At 34.6% G+C, this 20,810-nt stretch overlaps 1 protein-coding gene across 1 annotated transcript in view; it reads right to left on the bottom strand.

Annotated features, from left to right (window-relative positions):
- The window catches only part of LOC124555748 (rho guanine nucleotide exchange factor 17), a 386,854-nt gene that overhangs the window by 238,879 nt on the left and 127,165 nt on the right, over positions 1-20,810 (bottom strand). The window contains exon 5 of the mRNA XM_047129772.1: positions 7,531-7,623. Coding sequence (XP_046985728.1) covers positions 7,531-7,623 — 93 coding nt within the window. The remainder of the gene's footprint in view (positions 1-7,530; positions 7,624-20,810) is intronic.

The raw sequence follows: 20,810 nt of genomic DNA, 5'->3' as shown, positions 1-20,810 counted from the left end.
GTCTGCCAGTGACACCTACAGTTTGGGTACTGATGCCATTTCATATGAACACCTGGAAGAAGTGGTCAAGACTGCTGGTCTCACTCTTGGAGTGAAAGCAGAGTTTACAATTTACACTATTTTACCTAGAACTGATCGGGGTCCTTTGGTTTGGAGCTGAGTGGAGGGTCTCAACCAGAAGCTCCATCATTTCTGTGATAGTCTTGGCTGCAGATTACTGTACCTGTGCTATGGGGTGGAGAGTTATAGGATTACCCTTGATAGGTCAGGGATGCATTACACAAAGAAAACAGCTATTCTGCGAGCAGAGTACTTGTGGAGAGCACATGGTTTTTTCAGACTAGGTTATAGTTTGAAGTCTTCTGATAAATACTTGCCATCTGACATGGAGACAGCAAAATCAGATCATGTGCAAAGTAGATCAATGTCAAAATTTTAACAGTATATTGACAAAGCATGTCTAACATAGTCCTTGAATTTGGTGCCCTCCAGGAAAGCTATTAGACATATCATTCTTGGTACCAAGAGCTGGACACAACTCAATGTAGGAAGCTCTCAAATATTTATAAAAATATGGAAGATATATCAAAAATACAGGTGAGACATCAAAGGATGGGCGAGTGTTCGTTGCAGTCAACAAAAATATTGTGTTTTTAGTCATCAGTCTTCTGACTAGCTTAATGAGGTCTATGTATTAAAATAACTCAGACTTGTCAATAATTATTACAATATAATACGCACCCATCATCAAACCAGAATGAAAATTACAACAGAGCATCAACAAAATTTACAGTAATAATAAGAAATGTGATTTACTCAACAGCATCTAAAAGGTTTGGGTGGTTAGTATACAACAGCAGACAGAAAATTTAAATACAAGTAAATCTCAAAAAATCAAGTTGTTGCTTTTATCAAATTTCCAAAAAAATTTTCATAAAATTTATGCAGATGTGAAAATCAGCTACATATCCCTGTTTCAATAATTTTTAGGAACTGCAGCCAGGTCACTACATTACAAATATTTACAGATACCGTCCTCCCATACATTCTCCTTGTCACTGTGTTCCATATGTTCCTTCTTCCACCAATTCTGCAGAGAACCTCCCCATTCCTTATTTCACTAGTCTCCCTGATTTTCAACAATCTACTGTAGTACCAAATCTCAATATTTTGATTCTCTTCTATTCTGGTTTTCCCATTGTCCATGATACGCTACCATATAATGCTGTGCTCCAAATGTACATTCTCAGAAATTTCTTCCTCAAATTAAAGCCAATGTTTGGTACCCAGCAGACTTCTCTTAGCCAGAAATGCCCACTTTCTTGGTGCTAGTCTGCTTTTTATGGCCTCCTTGCTAGATCTGTCATGGGTAGTTTTGCTTTCAAGGAAGCAAAATTTCTTAACTTTGTCTACTTCATAATCTCCAATTCTGCTGTTAAATTCCTCGGTGTTCTCATTTCTGCTAAATCTCATCAGGTAATGAGAGATAATGAGATATTATGTCTATCAAGATTGAAATTGCAAAGTTATGTGGAAGCAAGTAACTGGCCTATTTGAACTAAAAGTAATCATCAGATGTTTTTAATAGCTGCCGATTCCATTGTAACAGTTGGACAATCATTTAAAGTGTGTCTACACTCAGTAGTATAGAACTACCCCAATCATGAACTGTTAGTTGGAAGTAACTTTACACTGTTCACTATATATTGGGATGTCTAAGGACTTGTTGCAGGTGGTATGAACAGACAATCTTATAGAATAGTTCTGAACACATTTCCCAAAAACTGTTTTAAGCACCTGTTTCAACAGCATGCAATAGAAATACATTTTAGACCTTGTAGCTACAAACAGGCCTGACTTAATAAACATTGTCAATACAGAGACACAAATTAGTGCTCATAGTGGAAATAGTTACTAACGTTAATAAAACCACCAAGGAAGTTAGGATAGCTTTTGTGCTGGGAGGAGTAGAAAAGCACTTGTTAGCATTCTATTTACAAAATGAATGGGCATAATTTAGCTCCATTATGATGGGCATAGAGGAATTATGGGTAAAGTTGAAGCTGATTGTAAATCATGCTCTTGAGATGTATGAGCTGAGTAACTGGATTAAGGACTGAAAATACCACCATAGTTTCTTAACAAAATACAGAAAATGCTGAGGAAACAGATCTTTGCATTCTTCATTAAAAAAAAGGCAAAAGTTAGTAAAAATAGATTTGTCTATTATAAAAAGATTGATGCACAAAGCAGACAACAACTTCTATCATAATACCTTATCAAAAGATCTTGCTGAGAAAAAAAAACTGGTCCTACCTAAAATCACTAAGCAGATCAAAGACTTCTATTCAGTCACTCATTGACCAGGCTGGTGTGGCATTAGAAGATAACAAAAGGAAAGCTGATGTTTTAAATTTCACATTGATAAAATCATTAATGTAAGAGGATCATATAGACATACCATTGCTTGAATGTGCACAGACTCTTGTGTGGAGGACACAGAAACAGGTATTCTTTGTGTTGAGAAGCAACTGAAAGAGCGGAAAACAAATAAGCCACCAGGTTTGCATGGAATGCCAGTTCAGTTTTCCAGAGAGTGCCCATTTGAATTAGTGATGCACTTATCTTGCATTTAACACATATCTTTCACACAGTACAAAGTCCCAAGTCACTGTAAAAAAGTGTGTGTGATTTCTATATGTAAGAAGTGTAAAAGAATGGACCTGCAAAATACAGACCAATATCCTTATACCGAAACTTCCTGGCAGAACTAGCACTCCTGAAAGAAAGGATATAGTGGAGACATGGCTTAGCCACAGCATGGGGGATGTTTCCAGAATGAGGTTCGCAGGAGAGTTTCTGTAAAGTTTGGAAGGTAGGAGATGAGGTGCTGGCAGAAGTAAAGCTGTGAGGATGGGGCATGAGTCGTGTTTGGGTAGCTCAGTTGGTAGAGCACTTGACCCCGAAAGGCAAAGGTCCCGAGTTCGAGTCTCAGTCCGGCACACAGTTTTAATCTGCCAGGAATTTTCATATCAGCGCACACTCCACTGCAGAGTGAAAATTTCATACTGGATCCTTAATACTACTTTGTTGTGGAATTCTTAAGCTTATTCTGAGTTTGAATATAACATATTTCCTGGAGACAGGAAAACATCTATCCACAAATCTACCAAGATTTAGAAAGTACTGCTCATGTGAAACTCTGCCTGCCCTTTTCTTGCATGATATCCTGCAAACCATAGAGTAAGGGCATTCGACAGACTCCACGCTCCTAGATTTCCAGGAAGTGTTTGACACATTGCCCCACTGCAGACTGTCGATGAGGGCCTGAGCTTATGGAATAGGTTCTCAGATATGTAAGTGGCTCAAAGACTTCTTAAGTAATAGAACCAAGTATGTTGTTCATCACAGATGAGGGTATCATCAGGAGTGCCCCAGGCAAGTGTGATAAGACCACTCTTATTCTCTGTATACATAAACAATCTGATGGACAGAGTGAGCAGCAATCTGTGACTCTTTGCTTATGACACTGTAGCGTATGAGAAAGCATCACTGTTGAGTGACTGTTGGGGGATGTAGGATGACTTAGACAAAATTTATACTTGGTGTGATGTATGGTGGCTTCCTCTAACCATAAAAAATGAAAGCCATGTGGATGAATAGGAAAACATCAAAGCAATGCTTGTGTGTTTGGGATTGTCACCATGTTGGATAAAAGGATTTGTTACTGGTAGGTTCAAACACTTGTGTTTCAGAGATGCTTTATGAACTCAAATGGGTATCTCAGGGAATAAGATAACTTTCTTTTCATGAAACATTACTGAGAAAATTTAGAGAAACAGTGGCTTGCTGCAGAATGATTCTACTGCTGCTACCTTACATTTTGCACAAGTGCCATGAAGACAAGATAAGGGAAAGTTGGATTCATATGGTGGCATATAGCCTGCCATATTTCCCTCGCCCCATTTGTGAGTGAAGCTGAAAGGCAATGACTAGCAGTAGTACAAGGTACCATCTGCCATGCACTATATAGTAGCTTTTGGATTGTGTCTGTAACTGTGGGTGTAGAAATTATGCACACATTCAACATATATTTCTCAAATATAGGCAAGGATAAGTCAGTGGACTCACATCATGCAAGAATAACAGCCATATAATGGCAGGAACTTTGAAAAGCCATGCTCCTCTCTTTCTTCTTTTAACAAGTGAGGAAGAAATTTTAACAATACTTCAGACTTTAATGTCCAATTATTCCACAGACATAGATGACATTGAACTGTGGTGATCTTATTACCAACCAGACTCCAAAATATAGGCACATCCAACAAATGGCTAGTTAGCCCAAAAAATTAAATCACTAAATACTTTATCAACTGATAAAGAAACTAAAGCACTAAATATTTTATTAACTGATAAACCTAAAGTCAGACTGAAGGCATATTTAACTGACCATTGCTTCAACAGTATAGGGGAATCCTCAGAAAGAAACCCGTAGAGATATTTAAGGACTGTATAAAGTGCCTACTTTCCTCTGTAGTCCTGAGAATTTTCCAGAAGCAAACCATGTAATGTTATGAATTTAAGAGAAGTACTAAGTAAATTTAATTTTTATTGGTGCAGAAGCTACTACTATATCCTGGAACTGAAAGAAAATAACTTAAGGAAAACAGGCTGACATGTATTGAGATAGTAAATTATAATTGTAAAATATGTATCCATAAAAACATCACAAACATGTATTTCTATCACTTCACAACTGACTTGTCCCATATCTAACCGTACATTGTGCAAAAATATTGAAAGAGGACAAATGCCATACAATATAATATCAAATATGGAGATTTTGGTGCAAGTTTTGACAAATCCTGATCCAAGTTCATGGATAAATCCAAGTGGGACTGAGATTCATATTCTGATGGGTCCATACAAACTTAATTAAGTATACAGATAGTTCATTATAGGTTTTGATGGGTGAGTTTGTGAGCATCAAAATGTGTGACTCAAATGGCTGTATCTTTTGATCACATTGGCTGAGAAGCTTAAACTTTTTACAATACTGAGGGACCATTGACCTTAGTATTTGACATACATTACAGTTTGATACCTCCACTTACACTGGAGGGAAAGTTGTCTTAACAGATAGACAGATGGATGGACAACAAAGTGAAACTACAAGGTTTCCGTTTCTGCTGAATGAGGTAGGGAATTCTAAAACAATCGATGGAATGTTACTCCTGCTGAGTGGTTTCATGTATCAGACAACATGATTACTGTACTGCAAGGCTTTAAAAACAAGCAGCAAAATAAAAGGCTAATATGTTACTGTTGCAAAACAAAAAATTTCATCTTTATCATTGATATCTCTGTTCCCAGCCTAGAGTATTCATTTTGTTCTCATACTATTTGTCAGGAACCTGCAAGTCCACACAAGCCCATTTGACTGCTTGTAATGTACTGTGACTTATTACTCAGTGAAACCTTGTTCCAATGTACCAAACACCAATCATGGCTTAATGTTCATCACTCTAAAGACCATTCTCCAATTGTTCATGAGATCATCAGATCCTGTGCAGCAGCGCATCCATGAAAAGTATTTTAGCTCTGGATGAATTATTTGTTCACCTGTATATGTCCCTAAGCTGTAACACAAGTTTTCTGCTGTAGATGAGGACACTTAATGAATAGTTCATGAAGTACATTTTAGAGTTGGGGCTAGAGTAAGCTACTTTTTTACTTCTACTACATCAGTAATTGGGTTCACTGTTTCCTTCATATTTCCACTTCACAATAACATGGACATCAGTGATTGGTTTCACAGTTTTATGATTATTGAAGAAATCTTTGGACACGGTGACCATTTCACAGAACTGCTTGATGCAGCCTTAGAGTTGGTATTTTGAATCACTAGAGTGTTTTGAGGAAGGGGCATGCATCAATGAAACCATCTTTGGTTTATGGATTAAATTTTTTGGCTTGGTCCAACTGCAGAGGAACTTTGACAAAAAATAAAAGAATGCATTAGACAAAATATGAGAATGCAGCAGAAAATAAACTATAGTAAGAACAAAGAGTACATAATCACTGTGTTTCAGGGTACACAGTTAGGATCAGCAGTATATTTGATACCCCTCAGCAACTGGATGTTAAACAAAATAAACAGGGTACTTAAAATGTGTAAAGGTGTTAATATGAAAATGCGAGTTCTCAACACATCAGAAATAGAAAGTCAATGAGTACTGCAGCTATAACATACAGAGAGTCATCATCTTTAAATGAATAAACTATTAAAATATAAAAGTTTCACAATCAGCATTTTTAGAATAGAGAGAACAACAGAAAGAAAACTGAATGGGTAAGAGTAAGAGAGAGAGAGAGAGAGAGAGAGAGAGAGAGAGAGAGAGAGAGAAAGGGAGAAGGGGGAGGGTTTGAGATCTCATAGTAATTATTATTATGAAACTGAAACGGTGATGGGCCAAGCATCACAGGCAGATAAAACAATTGAGGACTGACTAAGGAAAGCTTTTCCTAGATCCTTACAGTAAGAAATTGCCTACACGTTGACCAAATCGAAGATAAGTAGATGGCATCTGGAAAATGTTGTTTTGATAAACAAAGTAGATATTTGGAAGAGATATTTCCCCAACAAAGAACTGAACATAATGAAAATCATGAAATAACTCATTTGCAATTATGTATTGATATCAGAGTCTCAGGAATATGAGACTTAGAAAACAGTTAACAAAATACTCTGCAAGTGTATAGTTTTCTGATGATAAATAATGTTAAACATACCTCACAACCTTAATCAGTTGTAATTAGTTCCAATCCTGAGCCTACATTACCATGTAGCATATTAATTGGAAAAATAATGTACAATGCTGCACACTTCTGAAACTTCCTGGCAGATTAAAACTGTGTGCCCGACTGAGACTCGAACTCAGGACCTTTGCCTTTCGCGGGCAAGTGGCTAAGCCATGTCTCCGCAATATCCTTTCTTTCAGGAGTGTTAGTTCTGCAAGGTTCGCAGGAGAGCTTCTGTAAAGTTTGGAAGGTAGGAGACGAGGTACTGGCAGAAGTAAAGCTGTGAGTACCGGGCGTGAGTCATGCTTCGGTAGCTCAGTTGGTAGAGCACTTGCCCGCGAAAGGCAAAGGTCCCGAGTTCGAGTCTCGGTCGGGCACACAGTTTTAATCTGCCAGGAAGTTTCATATCAGCGCACACTCCACTGCAGAGTGAAAATCTCATTCTGCACACTTCTGGTAATAAAAAACATGCTTGGAACAAATAACAAGAGGGATGGTAGAATGAAAAAAATATAGATTTTTATGGTAATATGTTAACAGCAATAATCTATGCTAAAACAAATGATGTAGAAGTAAGCTGATGAAGACCTTACCTGTTTTTCCAAAGCACATAAAAGAGTTTTATTACTATGTATATGATTGATGTCATAAGACAACAAAACACATAAAGTGAATAAAGCAAATGGGTTATAAGAAAAAATAGTTAACATCACTTATATGACAACTCACTTGAAGAAGCAGTTCATATCGTGGTATCCTTTGTACAGGCATAATAAGCAGTGAGTCCAGAGCAAGTTTTCCTTTATGCTCACGTGCCATAGCCTGAAATAAATAATAAGGAATTTAAATGGTTTTTCCATCTACTTAGAAAACAGTTGTTAACCAATGTTTAACATAGTTCTAAGAAAAATAAACAATAACAGGTATAATTCATTTCAATACGAAATCTCAACATTTAATGAGTTTCATAAGATGCATCCTTTAAATATGTCACTCAGAGAAACTGATTCTATCTGGAGAGCTGCAGGACAACTCTGCATGCATATTATTTTTCTATGCATCAAAGATTCTCTATAGTGTTAGACACATTGGATAATTGCACTTTACAGCTTCTACTACAAGGCTTACCATATTTTTGGGTCCAACAAGGACATAGTTTTGAAACTACTTAAAAGTCATACTGAAAGTCTTACTGAAACAATAAACTTTATTTATTCAGTTGTATTTTTCACTATAGGTGGTTTTTTTCGAGAAATAGGTTGTTTTTTAAATCACATTAGAAAATTCAGAACAAGAAATTTCTGAATTTATTTTAACATTTAACAGATGTTTAACAATAGATACTGAAGGTCTACCCCTTTCTGCAGATCAAATGTTTCCCACAATTTGAAAAACTCTCTGAACTGGAGCAAATGTCTAATACCAACCTTTCCTTTGTGTATTTATATTCCTGTTGCAGGTTAGCATCATACACACACTTTCTTTTGTCCATTACTAAACAATGGGATAAAAAAAGGAGTATAGGTGATCAAACATTATCAAAAATGTGTAGACGAGTTACTTCACACATGAGAACACCATTAGCACATTGCCCCCATTGTCTTGCCCAATGACTAAGTGAAAAGCCACTTCTCTCCATCAATGTCAGTGCTCACTCAAAATGTTTAAAAGTGTGATGTTGAATATGTAGGTGCAAAATTAAAAAAAAAAAAAATAATAATAATAACCCTTGCCAGTCATAAAATTCTCAAACCCGAGACTTTTTCACAACCCCAAACATTAATCCAGACTGCACTAAAAATCCAAGACTGTCCACAGTAAATCCAGGCATGGGCTAAGACTGTCTACCACAGAAACCCTCCTTTAAAATAATATATCACAGAGAGAAATTGAAATTATCTGGATATCTGCAGAACAACATAACCAAGACTGTTAATTTTTTAGGATAACAAAGTCCCTCAGTGTTCCTAATTTAGAAACTATCAATTTGTGCGATAATATTAACCTTGAAAAAGATATATCCTCTCATGATTGTACTAATGTATCATTTTTACACTATAATGTTGAGGGCTTGGGTAACAAAATCGATGTATTTGAGGCCTTAGTTACAGATCTAGCTCCACATGTAATTGTGGTTACAGAGCATCAAAAAGCTAACCATAATATTCAATATTATAAGTTACAGGAGTGTAACCTTACATCGTTCTTCTGTAGAACAGAACATAAAGGAGGGGGTGTTGCTACTTACGTAAGGAAATATAACCTAATAAGTTCTGTAGAAAAAGTATCATGGGTTAATGATTATTGTATTGAGAAAGATTTCGAAGCAGTGATAATTAAGTTAATGATTGTATCCATCCCACTTATTGTGGTAGGAATATATCGAGCCCCTTCTGGTAATCTTGAGGTTTTCCTGGAAGCACTGGATAGTGTATTGGAGAAGCTAAGCAAGGGTGGCAATACAGTAAATATTATAATGTTAGGAGACTTTAATATAAACACACTAAGCGACAGCCAGGAATGCAAAGGTTTACAAGACTGCATACGATCCTATGATATTAAAGATCTACTTGGTCATGTGCCCACTAGAATAACTGAGTCAAGCAGCAGTTCCATAGATCATGTAATGACCAATTATGAAAATGTTGTGTCGGCACAGACTATAAACGGGCACATATCTGATCATCTAGGACAATTATTAGTGATTGTTTGTCTTAATAAACTTAAACAAAACAAAAAATATGAGAATAGAAGATTATTTTCTGAACACAACATCACCTTGCTAAAGAAAACTTTGGGTCAAGAATCTTGGGAATCAGTTTATAGAGAAAGGGAAGTTGAAAGCAAATGGGAAGTATTTGTAAAAATCTTAACTAGTCATATTGATATTACTATCCCAGCAAAGAAGATCAAAGTAAATAAAAATAAACCTCCAGTAGTCAAACGTGTAAAACTGGATGAAAAAACAAAAAGACTCAAAGAAGGAATGGAGTATATGTATAAGCTACACAGAGAAACCAGTCTTGATTCATATAAAGAGGATTATAAAAAATATAAATATGAGTATCGCAAGGAAGTAAGGAGAAGGAAAGCAGAACATATTAGTAAACAGATCAGAAATTCTGACTGTGTCTCAAAGTCATGCTGGGCAGTAGTTAATGATATGAGAAACACTGATTCAAAAACTAAAATTAATAATATAGAGTTAAGTATACATAATGATAATTTTTCTGATCCTTATATAGTTAACAATATATTTAATGATTACTTTATAGATGCTATTGAAAATGATACTTGCATGAAACAGGAGAGGCAGTTTAAATATGATAAGGAAAAGGAACGGGAATCTTGTAAGCTACCTACAGTAACCATCAAGGACATAACACAGCTAATTGACAGCTTAAAAAATAAAAGATCAGCTGGATGGGATGAATTTTCTCCTTTTCTACTGAAAAAATGCAAGGGTGAGTTAGCCCGACCATTAGTCCATCTAATAAATTGTGTACTCGAAGAAGGTGTGTTTCTGAAGAAACTGAAACTTGCCATAGTTAAAACTTTATATAAAGAAGGGGAAAGAAAACAACCTCAGAACTACAGACCAGTTGCCTTAACCTCAGTGTCTGGTAAAGTAACTGAAAAAATAATGCTAGAAATCTTAATCGAGCACTATAATATGAATAACTTAATAGGAGATTTCCAACATGGCTTTAGAAGTAGTCGGAGCACCATATCTGCAGCAGTACAGTTTGTACACTGTCTGATGGAGAAAATAAATGAGGGTTATGAAATGGCAGGAGTGTTTTTAGATCTTTCCACAGCATTTGACAGAGTCCATCATGGCGCTCCTTTAAGTAATCTTGCTTATAATGGTGTCAGTGGGAAACTGTCGCTTTTAATAGAATCTTACCTTAAAGATAGACAACAATGCACAGAAGTTGTGTATGATAATGCAGAGGTAATCAAAAAAAGAAGATCAAAGATAACAAACATAAATTTTGGTGTGCCACAAGGCTCTATCTTGGGCCCCTTCTTGTTTATTTGCAACGTGAATGATTTCCCAACAGTATTAGACACCAGCCAGTGTATTACTATGTATGCTGATGACACCTCTGGGGTTTGCTGGGCACATAGTAATGATGACCTAAATTCAGTGGTACAGAATTTTGTTGAAAAAGCCCAAACACATTTTGAAAAAGAAAACCTGAGGGTCAATATTAACAAAACAAATTAAATTTATTTTAAGACAAGTGGCTCAAATAAAAATACTGTTGTAAATGAGGACATTCAGGAAAATAACTGTTCAGAATGTAAATTTCTGGGGATATATATAGATGACAGACTTTCGTGGAATCAGCAAATAGATCATGTGTGTGGTAAAATAACATCTAGTCTGTATTTACTAAGGAGATTAGTTCAATATTTAGATATCGAAGCAATAAAAATAGCGTTTTTTGGGTTGGTGTATCCCCATCTATCTTATGGAATTGTAATGTGGGGTGGGTGTAGCCAATACAATATAAAAAGGGTATTTGTATTGCAGAAAAGAGTAATAAGAACTATGGCAAAAGTAAGACCCAGAACTTCATGTAAAAACCTGTTTATTAAGTTTAATATTATGACTATCTATGCAGTATATATGTTTCAATAAATATTATTAGCGAAAAAAGACAAAAAAGTGACAAACAGGAATATGGAAATCCATGATTACAATACAAGACACAAATCAGACTTTCATATGGTGAGCAGATGATTGAATCTAACAACAAATACCCCATTCATTAAGGGAGAAATATTTTATAATTCTCTGCCAAACAACCTGAAACAGCTTTCTGGTAGAATTTTTAAAAATGAGTTAAAAAAATGGCTTACATTGAAGTGTCCATACACTATGGTGCTGACATGATTTGACCTCAGGAATGCTATGTTAAATATACTTAAATGATCTTTTACTTAATAGCATGTAATCTATTTATATTTTGTATCAATAAGCTAAATGTAATTATTATAATATTGCCCATGCATGTTAAATACATGTTTCAAGCTGTAAGATAAATAAATAAATAAAACCATATATTTTCTTTTCTTTGCCCTAAGCATCATGGATTATCTAGAGTCTTATGGGATACTTGCACCTTACATCTTCTATGTTATTTATTTATATTCCAACTTACACATTAATTGTTAGAGATGTAATATTCAAGTCAACAAAGCAGTGTCACACTAGAAATGTAAAAAAAAAAAAAAAAAAAAAAAATCATAAATTTGAAAAAATTCAAACAGCAGTAATTAATCATGTTAATACATATAATTCACACCACACTTCACAGATGTGATACTTTCAGGAACTAATAAACAAAACACACAAGAGCACACACAAACACACACACACACACACACACACACACACACACACACACACACACACACTATTTCAACAGCTGCTTTACAATCCAAGCAATCTGCCCTAAAGTCCTGCCCTTCAAACACCAACTTCTCTAAATTATACAAATTCATTTAATCTTTCATAACTATCTACCTCATTAATACCCCCTCTCTTGAACCCATCTACCATCCAAGCCCTCTGCGCAACAGCACACATACCAACTGAGAATCCCATTTGTCTTACAAGGAACCCCTTGAGTGTGAGGTCCCAAAACACCAATGATGTTTACGGTCTTCAGAGCCCCACAGTTTGTCTACCATGCAACCACAATATTGGTTGCTAATGGAAACAGGGGGTGGAACTGGAGGTATCCAGTGCTGAGCACAGCATGAAGCCATGGAGTGTAGCTGAACTGCTTAGTCAATAAGTCACTCACAACAGTATTACCATGGTGTTGATATACAGCAGAGCAATGGCAATGACAAACAAAGAAACATTGGATTATATCTGCAACAACAATTGCCAGAGTTGACATTTCATCAAAAAGGAACCAAGAATTTTTGCAGAGTGAGAAAGAAGTGGCCGATGAAATATTAGCATTTCTGCAAGATGAGTCAGTGAAGCGTGTGTTGTCATATATGCTCCACTGTGCTGACAAAGTATGTGTGGAGTATAATGACAACAATATGTGCTTAAAACTGAAAGTGATATTGAAAAAGGTGTCAGACTATGCCTTGTAGTTCATCATCCTTGTCAGCAAAGGACAATCATTGTACTAGAAATGAGTACTAAACATAGTTGATGATAACCATGGCATAGTAAAAAAAACACCACCAACAACAACAACTTATGAAGAAATTTTGAGTAAGTTCACAGCAATATGGCTATGTACTGCATAAGAATAACTATCAACATTCAAGGCATACTTGCAAAACCTGGTGTTTGCACATTTCAAGGATGCCCGATACAATTTACAGTATGTGCAGGATAGTGACCTACTACATTATGCACATCAAATTGTGTGTGACATAGATTCAAGTGGTTTCATGGGAAGCAGTGGATGGTTTCATAACTTCAAGAGAACTGGAAGGTTTAAGATAATGAAATTCCAAACAAAGAGTCAGTTTTACAATGCACTGCAAACTGCAGAATTGGGCTGAAAATCTGTAGATGAGTTAAACAAACTTATTCTATCACTCAGTAAGAAATTTGTTTTTGGCAAACTGGGATTTGAAGAGGAAATGCATATGAAAGGAACCCTGGAAATCAAAGGTACCAAGAGATTTGTACCAAGATCAACTAACATCAATGCCATAACACATTTGTATACAGTTATGCTGACTATTAATCTGGATAATAAATTGGCTGGCATGTTTTTTATGGTGCTGTGAGAAGTCCTATATGATTCTTTCTCATATTTGTGATCTTGCAAAGGTAGTAGGGAATATTTACATCACAGCAAGCAGGAGTGCAAACATGGCTGTAAGAGAACTACAACTATGGTATGAGAACTGATTTGACCAATGGCTGGTCAAAATAACTTGCTTTTGCTTGATTCCTGGTCTGCATAAAAAATCATATTCCCTTAGAGTAAACTACTACTCCTGAAAAGTGTATAGCATTGCAATTCATACCACCTGGAACCACTGGACAAATTCAGCCTCCAGATATTTGCTTTTTCTATGCATGAAAAACTTATTATCATGCTGCCTGTAGCTATATCTTAAAAGATAGTCACTTTCACAATAATCTTCATGAGACACTGTTTTGCATTTCATTGCATGCCATCATATTTCATCAGTTCTTATCAGCCTGTTTCACCAATATGATTCAATATGCATTATTTAAGAGTGAATACCTAGATGAAAGTCCTGCATTGTTTGTAGCTCCCAAGGAGTTCACCTCTGATATTGATGGTGCAAACCTAGGTGATTACTGTAGAACACTATTTTCCATTCAGCCTTCATGGTGTAAGTTAATGGTTTGTTTTAACATTTCTTGAATGATAGTTGAGTGGTTGGTTGATTTGGGGTAGGGGACCAAACAGTGAGGTCATCGATCACATCGGATTAGGAAATGATGGGAAAGGAAGTCGGCCATGCCCTTTCGAAGGAACCATCCTGGCATTTACCTGAAGTGATTTAGGGACATCACAGAAAACCTAAATCAGGATGGCCAGATGTGGGTTTGAATGGTCGTCCTCCCAAATGAGTTCAGTGTGCTAACCACTGCATCACCTGACTCAGTTTCTTGATTGTTGACAACATCTATTTTGTGAAGTCTTATATACACATCCCAAAGAAGGTTGATCTCTGCACCTCCCAGACACTCACTTTCTGTCCCCTCCTGATACACATGGTGAGTCATGAGCAACTAATATTTTTCCTGTTATAATTAACAAAACACTTTCAATTGATCCTTACTAAAGATTGAACTTGCAACTTCACACTCACAAGGTTACCTGTCAGACTGCAGCAGCAGGAGTGTTAATAGCTGTGTCAGTTTGAGGTGTGTGTGTGTGTTTGTGTGTGTGCATGCATTTTTTGTCTATTTGTACATATTTGTTCCTGTTTAATGCTTCTTCTTTTTGGTAAGTAGTAATACAGTCTGATACCGAGTAGGAAGTAATGATAATCAGTATTGACAGCTTACACCACATGTAGCTTTCAACCCGTCAAGCTGTTCTTTTATATTGAAAGCAGTTGTAAGTAAAGGCACTGTGGAAGAATACTTTGCAATCTGATGACAGGAAAGAACTAATTGGCTATGATTTCCTGGTAATGAAGAAACTATTTATTCCAAATGACCATAGTTTCAGTCATTCTAGTGCATTCACAGCATAAGAACTATTTGTTACATTTCTTTACTATTAGACTCATGTTCTCAGATGCCATGCCAAGTGCCATTAATTTTTCTCAGATAATGCATGAGTTGACAAGACCTGATCGTACAGATCTATATCTTCAGGTTAGTGTCATCTTTGAATAATGTTGGAAAGATGAAGAGAAAATTACTGCCGTATAAGAAAACACACCTTTCTAATATTTTAAAAAGTTTAATTGCATGTTATAGGATCTGGGGCAATTGTGTCCTGATACATATAAAAGGTGCTGACAATTCAGTTTAGTGTACTATGTAAACAGTAAAAAAAAGTTCCAAACATACAGTGACAAAATGGCCCTTCGAACTTTCACTCATTTGTGCAGTTTAATTATAGTTAAACTAACAATTATTAATTTTACTTATTTTTTGAATACTGGAATGTATTTGATTAAACACAGAAATAAAAATTCAGTTGTATGGGAGTATTAATAGTAATTCTTATCAAAAAAGGTAAAGAGTTTTGAAGCAGAAAGTAAGGAATAATGGTTGGAAACATTAAAAATAAATGGTAAGTAGATATCTTTACTGTTTCCATTACTGGTATGCTACCCAGGATTTTCCACAATCTTAATCAAGAACATGTTACTTTTGTCTGAAGTTTTATAAACCGACCCCCATATTCTTTGCTTCATCCTTTGGACAATATCAGCTTGCTATTATAGGTCTGCCACTTCCCGTTTTTTTTTTTTTTTTTTTCTTTTTTTTCTTTTTAATATCTTCACATGACAACATCTCAAATGAACAACATAACTATTATCACTATTGTTGAAATGTGGTACATTTATATCAATAGGATCAACACTGTAGAGAAAGCTCTCAATAATGAGTGTATCTGCATGTGAAGTAGTCAATTAGTCATTCAGTTTTGTGCTCTGAGCGTGTTTGTTATTGAAAGAGAGATGTAAATCATATTTAACATTTATTTAATAAGTATTCTTAACATGGTAGCAGTCCTAATTGTTAAGTAAAAAGGAAGTTGTTATTTGGAAGCACAGTGATTAATTATGAACTAAAAAGGAAGACTGTTGTTCAAAATGTGTGCTTTGTGACATTGGAAATATATCTGAAAATGAAGAAATGCTATACAGCAGCTTCAGGAGCAAAAATTCGCACTGAGTACTTGAGACCAAGGAAATCTAACTGCAATGAACTTCATATATGGAGTGATTTTGAACAATCAACTGGGATTTGTGAGTGATAAGGAAACTGCATTTGAGGCAATGAAAAATTTTGAATAATTATACTCCAAAGAATGAACAGAACTGCAAATCATTTGCAGAAACATGTTGAACAAACTGAGGTTAAAAGATTAGATATAAACATGTCAACATTCTTCAGCATTTTTGGAAAAAAAACTGTGAATGAATTAAAGTTGACAGGCAGAAAAGCGATGGAAAAGCAGAAGCTAAATAACATTTCGACAATAGTGATAATAATTATGTTGTTCATATGAGATATTGTCATGCATACTAACAATGAGTCGGCTTATAAAACTTCAGACAAAAGTAGCATGCTCTTGATAAAGATTGTGGAAAGTCCTGGGTAGCATACAAGTAATGTAAGCAATAAAGATACCTACTTACCACATGTTTTTAACATTTACAACCATTATTCCATTGTTTCTGCTTCAAAGCTTTTTACCTTTTTGATAAGAATTACTGTTACTAATCCCATGCAACTGAATTTTATTACTTTGTTTAATCAAATACCTTTCACCTATTTTTAGGTACTTTCTGTATTTAACAAATGAAGTGTTAAATTTGAACTGAAAATAAAATTCACTATTCACCTTTTGAAAACAACAGAAGCAAAGCAAAAGAAACATTAGAGATTATCCACACTCATTTGAGTGGGCCTCACTCAGTTTAGAGTTTGCATGAAGAAAGATACTTTCTCACTTTTATTGATTAAATAGTAAAGTGGCTAAAGTCTACACTATAAGATCTAAAAGTCAAGTTTATGATTGGTTTCAGGAATATGTTAATGAATTCAAAAATTTAACTGGTAAAACTGTTAAGAAATTGAGAAGTAACAATAGGAAGGAATGTTTAAATTCAGATGTTTCTTAGTTTATAAGACAGGAAGGAATCATTTTAAATGCATTTCCATATGTATGTGAATTAAATGGTACTGCTGAAAGATATAACAGACCAATTACGGATATGTCAAGCTGTCTGTCAGCTGAAACAAGAGTAGATAAAGGACTTTGGCCTGAAGTATTTTGTGCAACGGTATACCTTAAAAACAGAATGTTAGCTATTTAGTTATTTATTTATTGCTTTCTTTGCACAGAATCAACAAAGATGATGAGTTTTGCAAAAGGCCGGTGTTGTTTTACATCATTTTGGGAATTTCTTTTAAAATACTAAAAAATCAGATAGTTGATATAAGTTAACAAATCTGCAATAAAAGCAAACAAAAGAGAATGTAATGCCACAAAAGTAGTTATACAATTAAAATGTGTCTAATTTCCAATAAAAATTGTAAGATCACATTTTTTCAACTGAAAATCAAGAAAATGAGAATAAAATTTCTTTTTCAGGAATAATTAAAGTTTCCTTTTGAAGATATTTCCATCATGCACATGTAAGTCTTTTGTCAGTTTGTTAAACCAGTTTTGACCACTGATGTATGAGCTGTGGTCTGTTATTTTTAGATTAGTTCTTTGCCTAAAGTAGTTATTTTTATTTCTAGTATTGTCATCATCTATGTCATTGCACTTTCTACAATCTTTTTGATGATGTACAAAAAATAAAATTACCTTATATAAATACAAGGAATATACTTTAAGATACTTATGTTACACAAAAACCTCTCTACAAGAATCATGATGACCTACAACATACACTATTCTAATTGCCTTCTTCCGCAACAACAGCAATCTATTGAGGTGTGTATCTGCAGCACAGCCTACTATAGACCATCTTTTTACACTCAGACAGGCAATCAAGAAAGGTTGGGAACATCACATCAATATTCACGTGGTTTTTGTACATTTCAAAAAAGGTTATGACAGCCTGCATAGGGGCACAATCATCAATATCTTGAAACAGTTTCACTTTCAATACCATAATTTAGTAAGGAATCTATTGTTCCATAATAGACAGTTTTGATAGTAGGATTTGTAACTATTTTTGCTAGGTGACTGAGTAGAGCTTCCCACATAGTTTATATGATTTGACCAACTGTAGAAGAAAAACTCCTTAGGAGAAATTATTTGGAAAAAATCTAATGTTAAGCATTTAAAGTTGAATGGAGGTAGAAGTTTTGTAGATGTACCAAATAGCTGGGAAAATCAAAGTGGGGCCACAAAGTAGATTTGGGAATTTTAGTAGCCTACAATGAAATTTAATATATAATACTGATTAACAATGATATTCTTGTTGCCAGACATTTTGATATTGTGGAAGAGGATGACTCTCTTGATCTGAAGGACTCTGATTCAGGGAATGAACAATTCAGTGATTCTGAGTGCTAAAGCATAGAAAATGAACCTGTAAATGAGCAAATGGAAAAAAAGGCTGTTGAACTGTGTTCAAGCAATCATAGAATGTGAGTTAGGAAGGTCAACTAAGGAACTTAGAGTGTGTGATAGATTTAATATTTATATCATGAAGAACTTCATTTATGTACACTTCTGTGCTGCTGATCATCCAGAAACTTTTGAGGAGGCGATAAATATTAAAGACTCAAAAGTTTGAAAGCAGGTAATGGATAAGGAAATTGAATGCTTAAACAAAGATAAAACATGGGAAGTAGTAACTAATCCAGTGAATGTAGATGTTATTGATGCAAAGTGGATTTTTACAGGAAAATCAGATACCATATGTAAAACAAGATTAGTTGTAAGGGGCATTCAACAACAAAAAATTATGGTTGATGCTTATTCACCATTTACTATGATGGAAATATTGATTCTCTCATTGTGACACTGTTGTTAAAAGGGCATAATGGTAGAATAAATGGATCTATAGACTGCATTTCTAACTGATAAGTTTTCACAGGAATTTATGTAAAGTATCCTTGAGGATACAAGGATCAAAAAGACAGAATTTGTAAGTTTTCACAGGAATTTATGTAAAGTATCCTTGAGGATACAAGGATCAAAAAGACAGAATTTGTAAGTTATTTAAGGTGTTATAATGTTTGAAAGTGAGTCCTAGAGCACAATATGATTGTTTGGATGAATTTTTAAATATATTTTAAATTTTTTTTATATTTTATTTTAAATATTTTAAATATATTTTAAATATATTTTTAAATATATTTAAATATAATTATTATATATTATTTATTATATATTATATATTATATATATATATATTATATATTATATATATTATATATATTATATTATATTATATATATTATATATTATATATTATTATATATATTATTTATATATTATTATATATATAAATATATTTAAATATATTTTTAAATATCGTATGTTTTAGAATAATCAAAAACCTAAAAAAAAAAAAAACATACAGCTTTTGGCAAAGATCAAATTGCAGGGCAGCTAATAAAGAAAAGACTGGTACTAGTTAAAATAAATACAAAACTGTTAAAGAATGCTTGGGAACACAACTGATTGCCTGATGACTGAAAAATGGCTGTAATGTGCCCTACGTGTCACAGTGTCTACTGAAGAGAATGATCCCAATTGCAGAAGAAATTGTAGGGGACTTTCAGTATGGTTTCAGATGAACTACAGACCATCTTTTTACACTCAGACAGGCAATCAAGAAAGGTTGGGAGCATCACATCAATATTCAAATGGCTTTTGTACATTTCAAAAACGGTTATGACATCTTGCATAGGGGCACAATCATCAATGTCTTGAAAGAGTTTCACTTTCAGTTTCCACAAAAATTAATACAGTTAGTACAGATGTATTTAGAGGAAACCTAACACAAAGTAAAGATTACCAGAAGAATTTCAGAGCACTTTGAAGTCAGAATTGGTCTTAGATAAGGAGACGCATTATCTCTAATACTGTTTAATTTAATTTTGAAAAAGATAGAAAAAACCAAAAATTAAGCCAAGCAGGAATAAAACTGCATAATATCATAATAAATTGGCTTGCATATGTGGACGATGTTCTGATAATTGGTATTATACAGGATGCGCAGCCCATGACAAGTTCTTACAGATATATTGCAGGGAAAGCAGGGTTGAAAATTAACAAGGAGAAAACTGAGTGTATACATGTGACCAAGCTCCCCAATGATAAGACCCCTTTGACAGTTGATGAATTCACTATTAAGAGACTAAACACATTTAAATATTTGTGAAGCATTTTTAGTAAGCAGAACAGAATGGAAATTGAGATTAAACAAAGGATTGCAGTGGAAAATAGATAATGTTTTGGGTTATGGGACTGCACAGTAGAGAAGTTTTGAAAGGTTGAAAATCAGACTGTGTCAGAGCGATATTCTCTCAGAAACTCTACATGACTCTGAAACATTTACATCAGGGAAAACAGAGGAAGATCTTAAGGAAAGTATTTGGCCCCAAGAAGGACACACAGTCACAGGAATGGAAGATATTAAAAAGAAAAAAAAAGAGAGAAAAAAAAAAAAAACGGGAAGTGGCAGACCTATAATAGCAAGCTGATATTGTCCAAAGGATGAAGCAAAGAATATGGGGACTGAGCACCTAATTACAATGGAAGAGGAAAGACTACCATGAGTAGCATTCTCAGGATCTGTGGAAGGCAGAAGGGAGCAAGGAAGGCCAG

This window comes from Schistocerca americana, chromosome X (genome assembly GCF_021461395.2).
Source record: "Schistocerca americana isolate TAMUIC-IGC-003095 chromosome X, iqSchAmer2.1, whole genome shotgun sequence".
Lineage (NCBI taxonomy): Eukaryota > Metazoa > Arthropoda > Insecta > Orthoptera > Acrididae > Schistocerca > Schistocerca americana.
This window is presented reverse-complemented; position numbering and strand designations above follow the sequence as displayed.